The following is a 20172-nucleotide window of genomic DNA, read 5'->3' as shown; positions in this document are numbered from 1 at the left end:
ACAAAAAGCACAAATAAAAAATGATGAATAACCTCATCTTTGCCAATTTATTACACTGTAGTTGAATTCTCTGACACTCAAAAGTCACATCCCTTCCTCCATACACTGTCTCATATCACCGTGGGAAGGTGCTAGGTCTGTTTATTTATTTATTTATTTATTTATTTATTTATTTTTAGTGATGAAGCCTGAGTGCATAGAAGAACTTTTATAGGCGTCATATTTGCAGTATGATATTCCCTTATCTGGTTAGGACTGAAGCTTAACGACATCCCTAATAAAGTAAAACAAAAGCAACAATAAAGATACAAGCAGCTGGAACGCCTACTTAAGTAGATATTTCTTCTTGTGGGGCTTGTACTTGTGCTTCTGTACCCCCACTTTGTTATATTTCCATAAATATTACTCAAGCAAAAGGCTCAAATTTTGTCACCCACTGTCTGAAAGTGATAAATCAGAATGTAAGCACACAACTAAACCCCCTCTGCTGTTGTAGGTGAGCCCTAACGGTGCGGTGCTGACCCACAGTGATCCCACGCTGGTCTTTGTCTTCCTGCTCGTCTTCACTGTGGCCACCATCAGCTTCAGCTTCATGATCAGTGCCTTCTTCTCCCGAGGTGGGTGGAGCCTTTTTTTTTGAATGCCAGTCTTGTTTCTTTGTGCTGCTTGTTCAGGCTAATGGGTTTTGCATGACTTTGATTCATGTAGTCTCTTAGTTTAAAAAGAAAAGAAAAGAACGGTTCTTATTACTTTTTCATGGGATATTTATGTATTAAATAAGTTTAGATGCCTGTGTTGGGACATTCCTTAATGAAAAGAAATGTTTTGCTCCTTGTAAAACAAGTCTTGTAAGTTGGAACGTCTCTCCGGTCATTTAAAACCTGAACACTCCTCAGCCTGGACAACCTCAGCAATAAAGAAAACTATTTAAACCTCGTTTTTTTCTTCTCCCTCCCTCTTTTGCTCTTTCACTCAGTCAAAGCTCCTCTTTCAAACCAAAATCCTTCCCCTTTCACTTCTCTCGAACAAAGCAGCTCAGATTGCAAATACTTGTCAGGCTAATGGTATTAGCTTCCTTGTAAAGCAGTCCTCTGTAAGCAGGTACTTTCTCTGCATTGACTTAGTATTCCTAAAATAATTATTAGACTGATTGAAATGGTTAATGTTCTTTTGTCAACAAAAACAGCATATTTGAACGAAAGTCCTGAAAAGCTGCAGATCTGTTGTTTAATTTGTGACATAAAGCTCTAAAAAGAACTACTTTGTCTTTATTTTAGGATCTTTTGGGACATTGTTGTTGCCTGGACACTCGTCCACCCACTGATGTACTTTTTAGGAACAGATAATGGCACTTGATCGGTACATGTTCCAAGCAGGCTCAAAATGTCACGTTGTCTCCAACAAGTGGTCTTTGAAGGGTTCTTGTCATCCTTTCTTAGAACTGAAAGCAAAAATGACCCTAACAGTCTACCATTCTTACCTGCTCGCCTTACCTAACACTCTCCTTTCTGCTCCATAATGTTTCTTTCAACAATCAGAGAAATGGGTACAAAAAAATGTTTGTTCACGTCTACAAATATCTGTGTGTTATATTCTTTACTTTTTAAAATTCCTTTCATTTTTTGATACACTGATTCTGTACTTTCCAATGTCAGCCAACGTGGCGGCAGCAGCAGGCGGCTTCATCTACTTCCTCAGCTACCTGCCTTATTTGTTCCTGTGGCCTCGCTATGACTTACTGAACCATGCCCAAAAGGTGTCAGCATGCCTTATCTCGAATGTGGCCATGGCCATGGGAGCACAACTTATAGGAATGTTTGAAGGCAAAGGTGAGGCTGAAGGTTTTGGTCAAATCATGGTCCATAAATACATTATGTTCGTTTTTACATCTAAATTGCTTGTGTTTTTAAAATTTACTATATTTTTTTCCATCGACATCCACCTCTTCAGGGACAGGAATCCAGTGGTCCAACTTGTTTGACTCTGTGACGGTGGACGATGATTTCTCCATGGCCCAGGTTCTGTGCTTGCTGCTGTTTGACTCGGTGCTTTATGGACTCGTGACCTGGTACATAGAGGCAGTTTTTCCTGGGGAGTACGGAGTGCCTCTACCCTCTTATTTCTTTTTACTGGTATGATTTAAAATGAGCTGCTCGTTGAGGAATGTACCAAATACACCAATATAGATATGCATTTGTTATTTGAGTTTTTTGTTCAATTTAGTGTCGGTTTATGTCTCAAACCCAAAAGGATTAAAGCTGAAAAGAGGAATTTGCATGCAAGCAGAATATTCCCTAAAGCTTAGATTGGTTTTAGTAATCTCTGTCAAAATCTCTGTTATAATTAGGGCTGAACGATACGGACAAAAAAATCTCATTTTTTTTCATTTGCCGATATCGATAATCTGACTATATCTTTCTTTAAAAGAAGAAAAAAAACACGCTGTCATACCCTGCTTGCTTACTATGACATCTATGGATATGATAAACTACAAAAACATTTGAAACACATTCTCCTAGAGAACATGGTGATGTTCTCCAGGATGACAAGGAGGGGGTAAACTTTTAGTTCAGTGAACAAATCTGATTACGAAAATCTGTTGTAACGACGGAGAACTTTAAGCCCCGTGGTTTTGGCTGCCGCGAGTCCAAGAATGAATTCTGCCCACTGTTTACTTCAGTTGCCGCTGACCCAGTCACGTGACTGAATCCTGCCCGCTGATTGGTTTCCGTGGCAAATATTCCACGAATGGGGACTTATGCCACCACAGTATTTGTTGTCTTTTTGAGATCGAATGAATATTCGATAACGTAAAATTACATATCTTCAAAGCAACATGGACGATAATATCGTCTGCGATATATATCACCCACCTCTTGTAATAATCATTTCCTCCAAAACTAAACTGCCTTAAATGGGCCTTGTACGTCGAGCTAATAATTAGATGTGAGGAATGAAGATAACATTTGTCACACAGATCTCATCGAGGCTTTTTGGACCCTGTTGGTTTGAAATATTGAGTTTGCCAATGAGAAGAACCACTCTGATTGGCAGCAAACTGATTGAAGTCTAGCAAGTTAATGTGTGTGTGAAGCTTACATGTTTTATTAAAATGTACACATAAGGTGTGTTAGTATCTGTCTAAAACAGCCAGAAAAATCCAGTACTATGTTAGATAACCTGTTGAATAGCATATTGACTTTTATTTCATTGTTGCTTGCAAAAGTTGCGCCCGCTTGCGCAGAGGCAAAGTGTGCATTGAATTTCACAGTTGGTGGTCTTCTTTGCGGTGAATTTAAGAGCCTTTTTTTCCCTCCACTTGCTGGAATTGTGTCAATACAGACCTACAATAGCTGCAACTCTTGACGTCAATTTGGTTTACAGGGGCCCAAAATCACATCTGCTCTCAGTGAAAGCAGTTCTGATACAGAAGGTGTGGAGGAGGCTTTGAAACAGGAGGTCCAAACATATTGGCTGGAGGAAGTCTTCAGGTTCAGCCAGTTAGAATAACAGGAAACGTCTGGGTCTCTCCAGCCAACTCAAATACGGTTTATCGTTGCAACAACGTTGTACGGTCACGAAATGGTGTTCCTTTTACACATACACACACATTCTTACACAAAAAATAAACTTATGCTAATCTATTTCCCACTGGTCAGGAATTCAAGAGACTGCCAGCAGGGTGGGGTTTAGACGCTGACGCACTTCAGTCTGCAGCCATTGTGTGTGTGGATATTGCTTCTATAGCACCAAACAGGGAGGCTCGACTTTGATTCTTAGGAAGTGCAGCAAAGAGGGGTTTGGTCAGGAAACAATTCATTCTAGTGTACATTTACAACAATAATAATGGTCTGCAGGGTTCCTCTGCTTCCCTTGTTTGACCCCACAGTCAACTCAGTTCACTGATCATTTATTATGCTGTACATTTAAAATGCCAATTTAAGATCTCTTACATATTACCCTTTTCAAATTCCCAAATTTGCAGCCTTCGTATTGGTGCAGCACCCCTCGCATGGCTTTGGTAAATGAGAAGGAGGAAGAGGAGGATGCAGAAAAGGCTCTGAAAGGAGAGTTCATAGAGGAGGAGCCTGCTGGACTTGTCTCTGGAATAAAGATTAAACACCTCACAAAGGTGAGTAGCACAACACTGTTTTGTTCAGCATGTCCAGTTAAGTACAGAGCTGTCTGTGTTCTGACTATCCAAAGGCGATGATTTGGGTTTTTTTTTTTTTTTTTCATTTTTGACAGGATTTTAAAGTAGGCAACAAGACGCGACAAGCTGTAAAAGAGCTGACGCTGAACATGTTCGAGGGCCAAATCACAGTGGTGCTAGGACACAACGGTGCTGGAAAGACGACAACACTGTCCATGCTTACAGGTTACCAGTTCAGATATAAATGCGAGCGAGCCCTCATTAAATATGTCACGTTAACACTATTAACCCACTCGTTATTTCACCTCAGGTCTATTTCCCCCCACAAGTGGCAGAGCCTACATCAACGGTTACGACATCGGTCAGGACATGACTCTGATACGACGCAGTCTGGGTCTGTGCCCACAACACGACGTGCTCTTTGATAACCTCACAGTGAGAGAGCACCTGCTCTTCTACACACAGGTATTAGTTTTATCCGCTAACCTCTAAGAAGACGTAAACACAGCATGCACTGCACAAACAATAAGGAGGTCAGAGCAGATTCTCAGTGAGTTAATCCTCTCTGCTTTCAGCTAAAAGGTTACCCCAAAGAGAAGATCCCAGGTGAGGTGGATCGGATCATCCGCATCCTGAACCTTGAAGACAAGAGACAGGCTCGTTCCAAGACCCTCTCTGGCGGCATGAAGAGAAAGCTTTCCATTGGTATCGCCCTCATTGGTGACTCCAAGGTTAGAAACTTTAAGAGCACTAAAAAAAAGCCCTACTCGTTAGGCCTGTCGCGATAAGCAATAAATCAACTAAGGGCACGATAAAGAAAAATTAGGTGAATAAGAAAATTAGGTTGATGGTTTTAATTTGCCTGCTTGTTTGTGAGGAGTGATCTCTGACGTTGGGTATTTGCCAGGCGTATGGTCACATAAACCTCTGTAGCCTGAGAGCCCCAAGAACAGGCATTTAGCCAGAGTAGCGTCTTCGGTTTTCTGACGCCTTCTTTCAACTGGCAACTCCTCAGGGCACTGTATCGAAGCTTGGGTTTGCCAAGAATAGTTTTTTTTTTTAACATGACGGAAATTTAGTAAACTTCGTAAGAAGCAAGGGGGTTGATGGCAGTTATTTTATAAAGCCAGAGGAAGGCAAAAAGAATAAATTGCGCTGGCTTGGATAGAGAAGGCTGGTAGCAATTTTACAGCTTCAGCAGCTGCTCTTGTGTTGTTTCCCCGATCTCAGGTCCACATCTTGTTTTACATACAGAAAATTTGTCAACTTCTGTAACTTTTGTGTGTGTGTGTGTGTGTGTGTGTGTGTGTGTGTGTGTGTGTGNTGTGTGTGTGTGTGTGTGTGTGTGTGTGTGTGTGGGTGGGTGATGGTATCATTATCGGTATTTGTTTTAATTGTGTTAGTTTAAAATGGTCTCCAGATGATATTATCATTTATCGCAATAATTTCTGAGACAATTTATCGTTGGGAAAAATTTATCGTGACAGGCCTACTCGTGATTCTTTTGTTTTTCCTGCTTGCTTTTCCCTGAACTCCTCATCACCTGTTTCTTCTCATCTCCAGGTTGTCATGTTAGATGAGCCCACATCGGGTATGGATCCGTCGGCCCGACGTGCCACCTGGGACCTGCTGCAGGGAGAGAAGCGAGGTCGCACCATCCTGCTCACCACTCACTTCATGGATGAAGCCGACTTACTCGGCGATCGTATCGCCATCATGGCAGGAGGAGAGCTGCAGTGCTGCGGGTCGCCACTCTTCCTTAAGAACAAATACGGTACGCTGAGAGGGAGGTGGAAAAAACTTGAGCAACATGTCACTCTTAAGGGTTTTACAGGACTATTGACTCTTTAATAAAAATTATAGAAATAAAAAAATATGGTAATACATTTGTGTTAAGTCAATAACCGGTATACCTCTTTCCTCTGCCTTTCAGGTGCTGGCTACCACATGGTGATAGTTAAGGATGCTCTTTGCAATGTGTCTGAGATCACCCGCCTTGTTCACATGTATGTTCCTAATGCTACACTGGAAAGCAGCGCTGGAGCCGAGCTCTCTTATATTCTGCCCAAAGAAAGCACCAGCAGGTGAGTGTTTGTGGCTCTGAATAATAATAATAAAATAGCCACCATTACACAGCATGAAGTGGCCTGATGGTTACAGTGAGTGTGGTTATACTCACCAGCAGAAATCACTGGTTTAATGATAATTATTCTGAACTGTTTTGAAAGGAGGTCAGAAAGAGTTGCATGTCTAAAAACGGATATGTAAATTTATATAATAGCATTAGAACACTTTTCTTTTTATGATAAAAATCTGAATCTAATGAATGCAGATCATGAAATCTTTCACTGTAGCACTTTCAGTTATTGTAGTGGTAAAAGTATAATTGATCATTTCTTTTTTATCAACATTTGAAAGGATATTCCCCTCAGCTTTTTTTTTAGCTATTTGTCCAATTGTTTATATATATATTTTTGATTTAGAATTAGAAGGCACTCTTAAACAAAACTGAACTAGAAATTGTATTTTCTGCAAAAATGAACAACTTTACTAAAGAAGAAAAAACGTGAATCATTAAAGTCAAAATAAACAGGATAAAATGACCAAAACAGAGGCTAAAACGAACAGAACACAGGTCTTAATAAACAGGACACAAGCTAAAATAAGCAGAGCAAAAGCTACAAAGGGAACAGAACGGAGAATAATCTGAGAAATTATAAAACTATATAAACAGAAACTAAGCATGGGGTGGTATGAAATTATGACTGTAAGATAACCTTGGGTAAAAATATCACGGTATTATGATTACAGCTCTAAAAAGGTTTATTTTGAAATTGGTATTTTAAAAAACAAACAAAAAAAAAAAGAAACAACTTTTTTATTATCATCATATTCCACTTTATCTTGTTTTAAGATCACAGAGGTTTTATGCTGATTTTTTTTATTTACCTGTGTGCATTTATGCTTGTGATTTTTAGCACCAAATGTAATTAAGTTATCCTGATAAAGTTTACATCTAATTGGATAACTACTTTTCTACTGCTTTATTAGTTAAGTCAAATCAGTGTATACTGCATGACTGGTCTTTTTATTGAAATAATGTACCACATTGGGAGTTTTGATTGTGTTTTTAATTTCAAAGGGGTGTTTGACCTAAAGATCATTTAATTACTCACACACAGAAACAACAGAAATCACAGCTATGAACATGTGTTTATAAAACACACGTTGCGCTAAAGAGCTGCTCATCTGAAGCTACGGAATTCTGTTTAATCACTTTTCACTTGAAATTTATCAAATATACAATCCAACATCTCTAAAACCATTTTGCAGACAAGTTGTGACCGGCACAATGTGGCACAGCAACAGGGTGACATGTTTCGCTAATGTCTGATGCTAAAGTTAGCTCGTTCATTTCAAGATAGCATAAACTTTACCTGTTGCTGCGATATCTTGTTAGATGTGGTACCAACACTGTCTGCAAGACGTTGCTGTAAGTCTTTTTACGGCATCCTAAGTATTTTCATACAGATGGCTTTATTCTTTTAGACAGGGAAAATTTGGGGAACTCTTCCCTTAGCCATCACGGGGTGCACGAGGTAAAGTCTGCAGCTGTATGGACCAGAGGGGGTAGGTGGGGTGGGGATGCTTATACCGTAGGAACGTTATGAAAAATTTAGTGGTTTTGAAACTGCGACTTTTTTAACATCACGGTATACCATGAAACCAGTATCTGGCCCATGCCTAATAGGAACACGACTCATTATTCTTACAAATGTATAATTTATTTATTTATTTATTTTTGTCAGATTTGAATTGCTGTTTGCTGAGCTGGAGATGAACAAAGAGAAGCTGGGCATCGCTAGTTATGGAGCCTCAGTTACCACCATGGAGGAGGTTTTCCTCAGGTAAATGTTCAAATTAGTTTTCGTTTGCATCAGTAGGATGTGATTCTGGAAGCAATGCTCCCACATGTAGGTACATTCTCAGTTTAATGACGCAGATGATGAAAATTCCTGCAAATTGGCAGCATTTAAATGAAAATCTGATTACATTTGAAAATGGATTCTTTTACATTAAATATTTTATATAAACATACTTTTTAGAAAGCATGACAGGTTTTTTTGTCAGAACAATAATATTTTCTCTTATTTTTGCTCATGAATCTGAGTTCCAGCTGCTCACAGTTCACCTATTACACTTTTTTTTTCTTTCTCATTGGTTTGATTTATGTATCTGTGGCAACAAGCACAACTGCATCTACTAACATTGCATGCTACTTCAATTGTCCACAGTTTAAATGATAAAAATTAGTGCTCTGAGTCTCATTATTTCCAAGTCATACTGTGAGAACAGCAGTGTGTGCTGGTCATTTACACAACACAACAAAACTGAGCCGGGATCAGTCTTGCCTTTTGTTTGTCAGTATGTTCAGCCAAATGCAGCGCCTCATCAGGTGCAATATTACACCGCTGCTCATTCTTCACAGATAACCTAGCAATAAACAGTGTAAAGACTGAATTAAAAAAAACAAAACATCAAAAATTAAAACTAAATTGAATTGGATCTGAGCATCAAAAACACAAAACATGTTTTCATATTATTTGCAATTAAATATAGAGAAGATGTTTTCTTCTTCTTTTTTAACATTTCATTGTACAACTGAGGAATACTAAAGCTAACCTGGTGGAAAAAGATGGACAAAGCTCCTGTGTGAACACACAAAAACACTTTGTACCTGACAAGATGAGTGTGCGTTTACAGCGTGGCCTGCTGTGCAAATGCTTTTCTTTCAAGAAAAAATAATACTAAGGCTCTGAAATAGTTTTGTTTACTGTTTTTACCTCACTGAGCTTTTGAAAGTAAAATAATAATAATAAAAAAACCATTATAAACCTATTCCTACAGATGTTGTTTTGCGAAGTGTAAAATTTTATCTGTATCCTAACATTGGGAAACAAACTTTTGTGTAATTTTAAACTCTACTAAGAGTAATTTCACTTTTGTTCCCCTATGATTAATTTTTTTATGTTTTGCCTTTAGGCTGAAATGAAGTGGATAACCTGTGATTGTGCTTTTAGAGTTGGGAAGCTGGTGGACTCCAGTTTGGACATTCAGGCCATCCAGCTGCCAGCCCTGCAGTACCAGCATGAGAGACGCTCCCATGACTGGATCCTGGACGATGCCAGCAGCATCAGCGCCCTGACAGATGTCACTGATTTCACAGACAGCGGCACGCTCATCTCAGAGGATGGCTCCAACATCAAGCTGAACACTGGGGTAAGACTAGATGCAAACTGTGGTTTGTTTTGTCGTCTGCATATGACTTAACCAGCCTGTGTGTGTTGTCCTCCACCAGGTGAGACTTTACCTGCAGCAGTTCTATGCTATGTTTCTGAAGAGGGCACTGTACAGCTGGAGAAACTGGAAGGTGATGGTGGCTCAGTTCCTGGTTCCTCTGATCTTCACTATTGTGGCCTTAGTCGTGGCACGAACCCTTCCCAATCACCAGAATGCTCCTCTGTTGGATCTGGCCCTCAGTCGTTATGGTCCCACCAAGGTCCCCGTTGCTGTGCAACCTGGGGCGGGTCCCCTTGCTTCTGACTTAGCAAACACATACGCCACCCAGCTCTCAGCCCAGCTTGGAGAACTCGTCAATATCACAGGTCAGTAGAATTAGAAAATAAGGATTTGACTTTCAGAGCACTTGTTCATGTAGATTCATTCAGACACGACTGCAGGTATTTACAAAGAGACTAAACAAGACACAAAATAACAACAGCGAGACGCACGACGACAATAAGATGCAAAATGGGACAAAGCTGGGATGCTCCAAAATAACTTCTTTTTCAAACCAAGTACTAGTACTGAAATTTGATTACTTGCTGAAACTAAATACTAATGAGTACTACACTTGATATTTGGTAGAACTTCTAATTTAAGGAAAACAATAAGGCTACGTTGCCCTTGTGCTTTTCAATAACAACCTTTTTCAAATAATGACTACGATGATGGAGGCCTTCATTGTCTTTCCACAGACTGAGGCAGAGGCGATTGTTCTAAGACTGCAAGGGAAGCTCAGCTTCCCCTAAAATGTCAAGAAAATAAGTGATTAAATACTGTTGTGTGTACATGTCATTGACTAAATATGCGCTACAGTGCGCTCAACTTTTGTTCAGAATCAGCTTCTTATCACTGGTAACGACGCTGCTTTCCTCTCCCTCATTCCCGCAGCTTCACAGTGCTTTAAACAGTCGGACGCTGAGCGTCCACAGAGTTCAACAGCAAAGCAAAGAGTGCAGCGAAGTGATGCTCAGCTTCTGCATGATGATTAGATGATTTTTCTGAGGCGGAATCCCTTTTTGATTGACAGCGAAATGAGCCAATCAGCGATCTTTTGGTGTAATCATCCGTGGGAGCATTTTAAAATTTTCATTCTGTTCTGAGTTGAACCGGAGACGTTACTAATCCTTTTAGCCACATTTTCTTTGTTAAAAATGACTAGCAACAAATCGAGCTTCTATTTCTGGTGGGTTTTTATGTAGCTGCTTTTGTTTGGAGACTGACTTCTATCACTCTTTCTGACTTCTATCGCAGTTTCTGTCCAGCGGGTAATGCTGAGCCCCTCCACTGTCACAAAGCACTCACAGGCAGAAACACTTCACTCTAGCCTTGCGCCAGTCCCAGCTAGCGAGCTAGCTAGGTAGCAAGCTGCACATAATGGCAGTCATACACCTGCAACCATGGGCCAAGGCCATTTAAGCAGCCTAGCTCTGCTGGCCATTGAGAGGACACTGGTCAAGTCCCTGGGAAAGACGCCTTGTTGGTATGTCAGAGTCACAGATCATTTTCTTGAAAAGGAACGGAGGGTAGAATTTACGTATAAATAAACAGACACATTTTATGATGTAGGCCGAAATTGAGCTTCCCCTCCTTGAAAGACCAGCATCTGCCACTGGACTGAGGGCATGATTGTCAGGAAGCTCAGATCTGTGCATTTCTAGGGCCCTGTTCTGCTCAAATAGCCATAAATATGGCTACTTCCTTTTTCTGATGGCATTTATTGGCTGTTAGCAAACAACTTTAAGGTGTGTGGATCAGACGGCCAACTAAAATTTAAAAATCTACTGCCACACAGCTGACTTTGCTCAATCTCTGTAGGCTCAAAACTTATAAAAAAAGGACACAGATAAACAGAAAATCTGACAAAAAAACAAAATGATTAAACAAATCAAACAACCACAAAGAGAGTAAAACTCGTACAAATGGACTCCAAATGACTCAAAGGCACAGGTTGTGTACAAGCAAGTACAAAGAGACTTATTGTGAGTCAGAGCAACAGAAATGAAACAAACAAGTGACCAGAAACCAAACACAAACAAAATGCAATACTACAAATAGAAATGAACCTTTTACAGAGAGGTAATAATTGACCACAGAGACATGAAACAGTTGCAAACCAACTTTTGAATGGTGAACAAACCAGTTCTGTCCAGGTGTATTCATTGTTAGAAAATGTGTGGGCTGTTTCAGAGCTTCTGAACCTTTTCTATTAATGTTTTTGTCGATGTGTCGTCTCTGCCTTTCACCACTTAGACTTCATGGACTACGTGCTGACCCAGGCGAAGAGGGAAGGCAGCAGTTTTAATGAGCGCTGCGTGGTGGGGGCTGCCTTCCGCGGCCTCGCTCAGTTTTCAGAGGTGACGGCCTACTTCAACAACCAGGGCTACCACACGCTGGCCACGGCCCTCATGATGGCGGACAACGCTCTGTTCAAACTTTTAGCCGGGCCCAATGCCTCCATCGAGACCAGCAATTACCCCATGCCACGGAATCTGTCTGAGGCCGCACGGAGCCAGTTCACAGAGTGAGCGAGGGAGGGCGGGGGTATTATTAAGACGAAGAAACTAAAATGCTCTAAACTAATGAGTCGTATCAGATTTTGAGAAGAGACAACAACATAAAAAGCAACATGTGAACTAACAGGCATCACTTCTTTCATGTCATTTTTGTCTCCATCTTTTGTGTTCCATTTGTAGGAGCAGAACAGGTTTTGCCATCGCCATCAACCTGATGTACGGCATGGCCTCCCTGTCCAGCACTTTTGCCTTGCTGCTCGTTACCGAGTCCGCCATCAAGTCCAAGCACGTGCAGAAGGTCAGCGGCGTCTACCATTCAAACTTCTGGCTGTCGGCCCTGCTGTGGGACCTGGTGAACTTCATGCTGCCCTGCCTGTTCATGCTGGTCAGTGTCACATGTAGGAACAAAATAATAAGCAGATACTGAGGATTCAGTCTTAAAAAAATTGATTTGTTCTTGTTTAAATTGATGTCTTTGTTTTCCACCCAAATATGTTTTTTTTTCTTCAGGTGGTATTCCGAGCATTTGGAGTCGAGGCTTTTGTTGAGAACAACCACCTCGTGGACGTGCTCCTGATACTTCTGCTTTACGGCTGGGCTGTCATACCTCTGATGTACCTGCTCAGCTTCTTTTTCTCCACCGCTGCCTCCGCCTACACCCGCCTTACCATCTTCAATATGATTTCTGGCACCGCCACCTTCCTGGCTGTCACCATCATGACTATCCCAGGTGAGAGATGAAATGCCAACAATGACTCACGGTAGCAGGTTGTCAGATTAAAGGAGAATATGACAGATAAGTCAGCTGCTTCTTTTCATACAGCTGTTTCTGAAGGAGCAATTCGATTTCTGAGTAAAACAACAGTGAAAGCTTGAAATGAAGGCTAAATTAGAAGAGAGGCGGTGTGAATTGATTCATTGATAACTGCACAATATGTATTTAAAGGAATTTAATAAAATAAAACCTAGCACACGCTGCCAACATCTCATGATGAGAAGAGATGGTTTTAGTTGTTTTGATGAAACCTTTTGAGATATTGCACAATGTCACAGTAACTGCTGAGGATGACTCTCAGCTACTACCACACCAACTTTTACCCTAGTATCTGTAAAATTGACTGAGTTTTAGCTATTTTCGTCTTCGGCGACCATCTTGGATTGGGTTTGCTCTAAATTACATTTCCTACTGCCTCAGCAATTCTTTAAACTGGCTTAAAGCGACACCCAATCCAGATTGTAGTCTGATGTGATCCAGATGTTCAGACGTTGATTACTGAGCTCAGCTCTCCTGGCCTTGCTGTGTCCTTACTCAATGCAATGGTCAGTATTAATGTGTGGGAAGGCAGTGAGGAATCGTGTTCAAGAAATTTGCACTTGGGTTTGATTTGTTCAGAGGAGTGGGATGTGTGAAGCTTCTCGATGTGGAAAGGTAAGAATCCGCTGGTGTGATTTCAACAGTATAGGTGAAGATGTCTCCCCACATTGCCATGCTGAAAAAGACTAAAAGCAAGGAAAAGCGCATGCAAAGACTGAAAAGAAAAAGAAAAACAAAGTGTTTATCGTCTCTGTTTACCGTCTTTTTGAAATGCCGTTTTCAGAATTAAACCTGCAGGACTTGTCACACTTGCTGGATAAAGTGTTCCTGATCTTCCCAAACTACTGCCTGGGCATGTCTGTCAGCCAGTTCTATCAGAACTACGAATTCATCAAATTCTGCACCTCGAGCCCCCTTAGTGAAATCATCTGTCAAGTGTGGAGTGAGTGTCCCAGCACAGCATGAAAAAATATGGTTTGTTTTTATTGTAAAGTACAAATAAAAATCTAATTGCTAATTAAACTCCTGTACTTTCTTGTTCTTTATATCATTTCTACATTTCCAGACATTACCTACCAGCCCAACTACTTCTCAATGGCCGAGCCTGGTATCGGACGCTTTCTCGTGTCCCTCTCAGTGCAGGGCGCCGTCTTCAACATCCTTCTGTTTGTTGTGGAGCTGCAGTGCGTCCGCACTGTGTGGCGGCTCATCACGTCACTGTGCAGGAAACGTCAACAGGTAGAGGCTTTGAGGAAACATTAAGGAGGCTTCTGTTAGACCTTTTTTTAAATATAGAAAACAATTAAAGCTTCAGAAAATTGTTACAAAAATAATTGAAAAAAAGAAAGAAAAAAAAACAGTCCAAGAAGCAGGTTAAACAGGCCGTAATTAACTTCCTGCAGACTATAGCACATATACTGTAGAAGGAGTTTGCAGAATTGTAGAGGTTTCAGGTTTTGTTATAAGGAGGGTCTACCAACTGTAATGTGCAAATTAAATCTAATAAATATTGCCAAATATGTTCAACTGTTTTCCTAAAAATTGTAAACCAGTCTATACAAGCTTCTAGCATTATATTTTTCAGCAGGCATATAAAGCATCAAGCTGTATTTAAGCCTCTTAAATAATCAGCTTTAAGATTTTATGTATAAATAATTTTCCTGCCGTTAAAAAATCCAAAAAAACCAAAAGCGACTAATTTAAAAGGTGATTGAAAAGCATTTTGAATTGACATTTTAGAGCTACATCTGTCAGTTCACTAACATTTTTATTTGTTTTAATATTCATTACTTTGCAAAAACAGTGATTTTATTTACTTTTATAGAAAAAGACATTTAATTTAATTGTTTTAGTTTCCAGTCGGTAAAGAAAATATTTAAATGTCACCTTTTAAGTCTGAAAAATCTCTTCAGATTTATCTGTAATCAAATAACAATTAGCTGCAGCGCTAAGCAACTTAACTGAATTACAGCTGTTTCAGTCTGTTGTGTAATTAAGTCTTCTGTATTTTATTCATTAAACCTGTAAAGAACATCTTTATTACTTATGATAAAGTGTGCATTTGACATTAAAACTCCCAACCAAATGGCAAAAACTGAAGGATTGTTTCAGCTAAGAAGTTTACAAGAACTCAGAACAGAAGTTCAGTTGTTTTCTGTTGAAGTATTCTGGATTGACAGTCTTCACATTTAAACACAGGCAGTTCTTTGGTAAATATTGTTGAAATAGTTTCTGTAAACTTGAAGCAGTATGTCATATTTTCATCTCACATTTTGTTTTATTGTGTGTCCAGTTGCCTCACACACAGGATGCAGCGCTCCTTCCCGAGGACAGGGATGTAGCCGAAGAGAGGAAGAGGGTTTTGGATTGTCAGCCAGTTGTTGAGTCTATGGTTGGAAGTCCTCTCGTCCTGCAGGAGCTGAGCAAGGTAGGAAGATACCTCATTGTTTAGGTTCACGTCTGCTCCGAGAGATGAAGATGTGGTCCACTGTTATCTGTCCCCGCCAGGTGTACAGCAGCGGGCAGAGTATCCTGGCCGTGGACAAACTGTCCCTCGCTGTGGGGAAGGGGGAGTGTTTTGGCCTTTTAGGCTTCAACGGAGCAGGGAAAACCACAACATTTAAGATGCTGACAGGTGACGAGACTGTCACATCTGGTGACGCCTTCATAGATGGATACAGCATCTTGAGGGACATTAAAAAGGTAAATAAACAAAAAAAAAAGACCCCATCTTGAGTGTTGAACTCCTGAAATCTGACAGCGGCATTCCTCTTGGCATTTCAGGTGCAGCAGCGTATCGGCTACTGTCCTCAGTTTGACGCCGTGCTGGACCACATGACAGGAAGAGAGACTCTGAGTATGTATGCCAGGCTCAGAGGAATACCGGAGAGGTACGTGTCTGGCTGTGTGGAGAACGTCCTGAGGTCGCTGCTGCTCGAGCCTCACGCCGACAAACTGGTCCGCAGCTACAGGTGGGTCGAGCACGTCGTGCTACTCTGTCGTGTTGAGCAGATGCTAATGCAGACTTTTGACTTGCAGTGGTGGAAATAAGCGGAAGCTGAGCGCAGGCATGGCTCTGATCGGTGGGCCTCCGGTCGTCTTCTTGGACGAACCTTCGACAGGGATGGACCCCGTGGCCCGGAGGCTGCTGTGGGACGCTGTTACTCGGACTCGGGAGTCTGGTAAAGCTGTAATCATCACTTCTCACAGGTGAGTTCTTTATGAAAAGCGCTATGTCTTGCTGAAATGATTTAGTTACGTCATCGTGATAAATTTAGGCGAGGATGCTCACCCATTCGCCTGTTTCTCTCATCAGTATGGAGGAGTGTGAAGCCTTGTGCACCAGACTGGCGGTGATGGTCAATGGGCAGTTCAAGTGCCTCGGGAGCCCCCAACACCTGAAGAGCAAGTTTGGCAGTGGCTACACCCTGCTAGCTAAAGTGCATGTGGAGGCAGAGTTAGAGGACAGTGACCTGCTGCTTTTTAAAGCCTTCATTGAAAGCACCTTCCCAGGTCTGTGCTGTCAGAAACTGTGACTTTAACTAAGTCAAACTGACGTCTAACTGAATCCTTTTCTGCCACAACAGGAAGTCAACTGAAGGATGAGCACCAGGGAATGGTTCACTATCATTTGACAGATAAAACACTTACCTGGGCACAGGTACAGTAACCCATTTTTATCATCAAATACAGATTAACTGTGAGGCAGAAACGCTTGTTTTTGCACATGCTGGATAAGCGCTCCCTCTAGTGGACAAATAAAAGCCATTCTTCTAAAAATAAATAGGTAGATGTAAGGAAAAACTGTGCTCAGGATGGTTTGTAGAAAAAAATAATAAAATAATCTGGTTCGTTGAAAGAAACCTATGAATGTTGGGAAACTTGTCACTTTTGCAAAATACTGTTTATATAATACCCTTTTAGCTCTTTTTTTTTCATTATAGTTAGAATAAACCTCATAATTTAATTAAACTCAGACTTTAAATATTAATCATGTTTTAAAACCGTGTTAAATTTTTAACGCAAATGCTTGTTTTTAATGGTAGAAACTCTACCATAGTAGCTCAAAGTAGGGCGATGTTTCGAAAACAGAAAAAGCTCAGAAATAATAGTTTTTTAGATGTGAACAGAACTGAAGAAAATGTAGATGCTGTCTACAAATTGTGATTATGTAACAAATGTTTATTTTCAATTTTTTATTGTTGTTTCTATAATTGTTCTGCTCTCCCGTTCAGGTTTTTGGCACTTTGGAGGCAGCCAAGGAGAAATACCGGATTGAAGACTACTGCGTGAGCCAGATCTCTCTGGAGCAAGTGTTCCTCAGCTTCGCTCAGTTCCAGCACTGTTCCCAGAATTAAAGGATGCATGAGGGATCCGTCCATTAGCCTTCTGTCTGCTGTGCACACACAAACCCTGTGTGAGAGGGCAGCAGATTCGAGAACACGGGAGAGAGAAAAACCTTTTTATCTAACTTGAAGACATTGGTCCGGCTGCAAAATTCAGCATTTCTTTGTCTCCATTGCCTTTGTGAGACTTTAAACGGCCATTTGTGTCATTTCTTGTTGCTGTGTGAACTTAAGGCGGCTGATGGTGTGTGTGTGTGTGTGTGTGGTGATCAAACCAAGTAACAAACTTACACATCTGCACCTTTTTTATTATTGAAGTCAAACACATTGACACCTAAACCACTACGCTGAGCTTTGTGTGACAGAGCCCGTGTGTTTGTCTGTACAGTTTGAGTTGTTCTTATTTATCATTTTATTCGACCAATAATTTATGCTTTATTACGATTCTGATCACGACAGAAAGAATCACTCTTACTGACGATTGTGAACTTGTTGTATGCCTTTTTTTTTTAGCCTTATCTGAAAAATTAGTTTTTAAATTCTTAAGAATCGCTTTAACGTTTTATTTCTTTCCAGAGATGGGTGTTTTGTGACACATTCCTGGTACCAAACTGTTTTTACTCGATACAAGACTGATTAGAAAGGATCGAAGATGAATGTCAAGCTGAAAAAAACAAAACAAAACAAAAACAACAACAAAAAAAACGAAAATAAAACTACAAAACTTTGAGAGAGGAGAGCTTCTTGGCCGTCCTGAGTGAGGGTTAACCCGCTCAGCACCTTTAATCCATCCTGAGTTCATGTTGTGCTTCTCTTTTGTCACTTCCTCATGACGCACTGACTCTGGCTCGCAGCAGCAGCATGTGTCATGATGCAGGAGACGACGGTGAAATTTGAGCCTTTTTTTTTATTAGGACCTATACGTGTTTTTTTTCTTTGTGTTAGAGTCGCAGTTATGGTTACTTTTTTTGTGCTCTGCACCAGGACTATTACAGACCTTACAAACCAAAGCTCTGCAGTGATCAAACATTACTGCAGAGCATTTTTGACTTAGAAATGAATGTGGCAAAATGTAATAAAATGTCCAATACGTTGTGGATAATAATCTTTACAATCATCAGCAGACAAACTGATAATGTTCTGAAATGAAAGACTGGTACTTTTTAAAATATATATATATATATATTTTTTAATTGCGTTTTGCTGCTTGTTAAACCTCATTTAAATCCTGCCCTGAATATTTTATTCCCAAAGCCTTCTTTATTCAAAACTTGTAAAAAAGATGTATGTATTGCATAGAAGTATTCAGAACTAAAATGTTTTGATTCTCAGTGCAACAAGTCTGTACTTATTTATGAGAAATGTAGTCACAGTCACTGGGTTTTCATGAGGATTGATATAAACTAGAATGAAACCTGATTAGGTCTTATAAAACGTGAACATGACATTCCTGCTCTTACATAAAAAAGACCACAGAAGTCATGAATGTATCCTGTCTGGAAGCAAAAACTTATTTTTATTACCTGCCTTCTATGATTTTTACAGTGCATCCTTGTCATATGAACACGCTGAAATGAACTTTTCATTTAGACTTTTTATAACTTTTGTTTGTACGTTTGCACAAATCCTCCATTATGTGTACGACCTGAAAGAATTACAACTGAAAATGTGCGCATTGCTAATGTTTGGGGTTTATTTTTTATTTGAAACGTAGTTTGTCATGTTTTTCAAAAGGGAATTCACAATATTGTAAATGTGTGATGTACTGTACCATGGTGAAACTGAACCGGTTTGATCCGGATGTATTGCTATTTTTTAAATTAAATAATGCTCTATGCAAATGATGGAAAATCCTGTTTGATAATATTTTGTGCCCATATGCAGCTGTTTGCGGACATACAACCCCACATTAGAAAATCTTGTCCTTATTCTGAAAACGTAATTATTAATTTTGACGTAATGTTACGAGCTGGTGATGATGGTGGTGCAGTCGGCAGCAGACAACTGCAGCCCCCTCCAACTCTGCAGAAAATGTGCTCAAAGAAATGTCAATATAATCATAAAGAATGCATTTAAAAAGAGTTCATTTTGCTCCTAGAAACAGCATAATTACAACAAAATTCACTTTCTTTCACAGAAACTCAGAATCCCTCAGAAAACCTGTAATTAGATTCAGGTGTGTCGATCAAAGCAGGTTCTCCTGTACCTTTAGGGCAGGGGTCACCAACCTATGGCAAGCCGTAAGTGCCACTAAACGGGCACTTTACAACGCGTTGTAAAGTGCCCGTTTAGTGGTACGTACGGCTTGCCATATCAGAATTTCTGAGGTGCACGATCGTCAGGACACAACGCGCGGGGGCGGGGATGCCGCGATTGCGTCATTAGATACAAAAACAGATCTATTTTTTAAAAAAAACTCCTGGTTTGATAATAACATAATTTTGGTAACTCAGCTACTTAATGAAAATGGGAATCTGCTTAACTATTTTGAATTTCTGCAAACATTTGATATTCCTGTAACCCCAAAAGAATTTGCAATAGTTATGGATGCTATTCCTCCTGGTGTTCTAACACTGTTGAGGAATGCTGAGAAACCAATCTGTGTTCCATCATTTGATATCTTAACAACTTCAGTAGGTAGGTTATGCTTTTCTGTCAAATCAAGGAATAATAATGRCAACATCAGGTCATTACTTCAAGGAGACATTACTAGTATTCCCTATGTTGTTCATCACTGGTCTAATGTTGTAAATGATATAAATTGGGTCAGTGTGTGGAACCTGCCTTMCAAATACTTACTTTTAAACAAAGTAAGGGAAGTATCATACAAATTACTTCGTTAAAAATTACCCTGCCAAGCAGTGCATGTTAAAATTTTAAAAAGGACATACAGGTGCTGGTCATAAAATTAGAATATCATGAAAAAGTAGATTTATTTCAGTAATTCCATTTAAAAAGTGAAACTTGTATATTATATTCATACATTACATACAAACTCAT

The 20172-nt window shown here is 40.1% G+C and overlaps 1 protein-coding gene across 1 annotated transcript in view; it reads left to right on the top strand.

Annotated features, from left to right (window-relative positions):
• The window catches only part of abca3b (ATP-binding cassette, sub-family A (ABC1), member 3b), a 35716-nt gene extending 16693 nt beyond the window's left edge, over window positions 1–19023 (top strand). Inside the window, exons 8-31 of the mRNA XM_014010072.1 lie at window positions 497–617; window positions 1656–1829; window positions 1951–2132; window positions 3986–4132; window positions 4249–4378; window positions 4464–4618; window positions 4729–4884; window positions 5717–5927; window positions 6087–6237; window positions 7963–8061; window positions 9235–9433; window positions 9513–9819; window positions 11750–12020; window positions 12193–12397; window positions 12523–12742; window positions 13611–13769; window positions 13893–14065; window positions 15120–15254; window positions 15335–15529; window positions 15611–15798; window positions 15866–16036; window positions 16143–16339; window positions 16414–16487; window positions 17062–19023. Of these exons, the coding sequence (XP_013865526.1) occupies window positions 497–617; window positions 1656–1829; window positions 1951–2132; window positions 3986–4132; window positions 4249–4378; window positions 4464–4618; window positions 4729–4884; window positions 5717–5927; window positions 6087–6237; window positions 7963–8061; window positions 9235–9433; window positions 9513–9819; window positions 11750–12020; window positions 12193–12397; window positions 12523–12742; window positions 13611–13769; window positions 13893–14065; window positions 15120–15254; window positions 15335–15529; window positions 15611–15798; window positions 15866–16036; window positions 16143–16339; window positions 16414–16487; window positions 17062–17184 (4143 nt within the window). The 3' untranslated portion in view covers window positions 17185–19023. The remainder of the gene's footprint in view (window positions 1–496; window positions 618–1655; window positions 1830–1950; window positions 2133–3985; window positions 4133–4248; window positions 4379–4463; window positions 4619–4728; window positions 4885–5716; window positions 5928–6086; window positions 6238–7962; window positions 8062–9234; window positions 9434–9512; window positions 9820–11749; window positions 12021–12192; window positions 12398–12522; window positions 12743–13610; window positions 13770–13892; window positions 14066–15119; window positions 15255–15334; window positions 15530–15610; window positions 15799–15865; window positions 16037–16142; window positions 16340–16413; window positions 16488–17061) is intronic.
• The last annotated feature ends 1149 nt before the right edge of the window (window positions 19024–20172 follow it).

This window comes from Austrofundulus limnaeus, unplaced genomic scaffold, assembly GCF_001266775.1.
Source record: "Austrofundulus limnaeus strain Quisiro unplaced genomic scaffold, Austrofundulus_limnaeus-1.0 Scaffold65, whole genome shotgun sequence".
Taxonomy (NCBI): domain Eukaryota; kingdom Metazoa; phylum Chordata; class Actinopteri; order Cyprinodontiformes; family Rivulidae; genus Austrofundulus; species Austrofundulus limnaeus.
The sequence above is the reverse complement of the archived record's forward strand: the minus strand, read 5'-3'. Positions and strand labels throughout refer to the sequence as shown.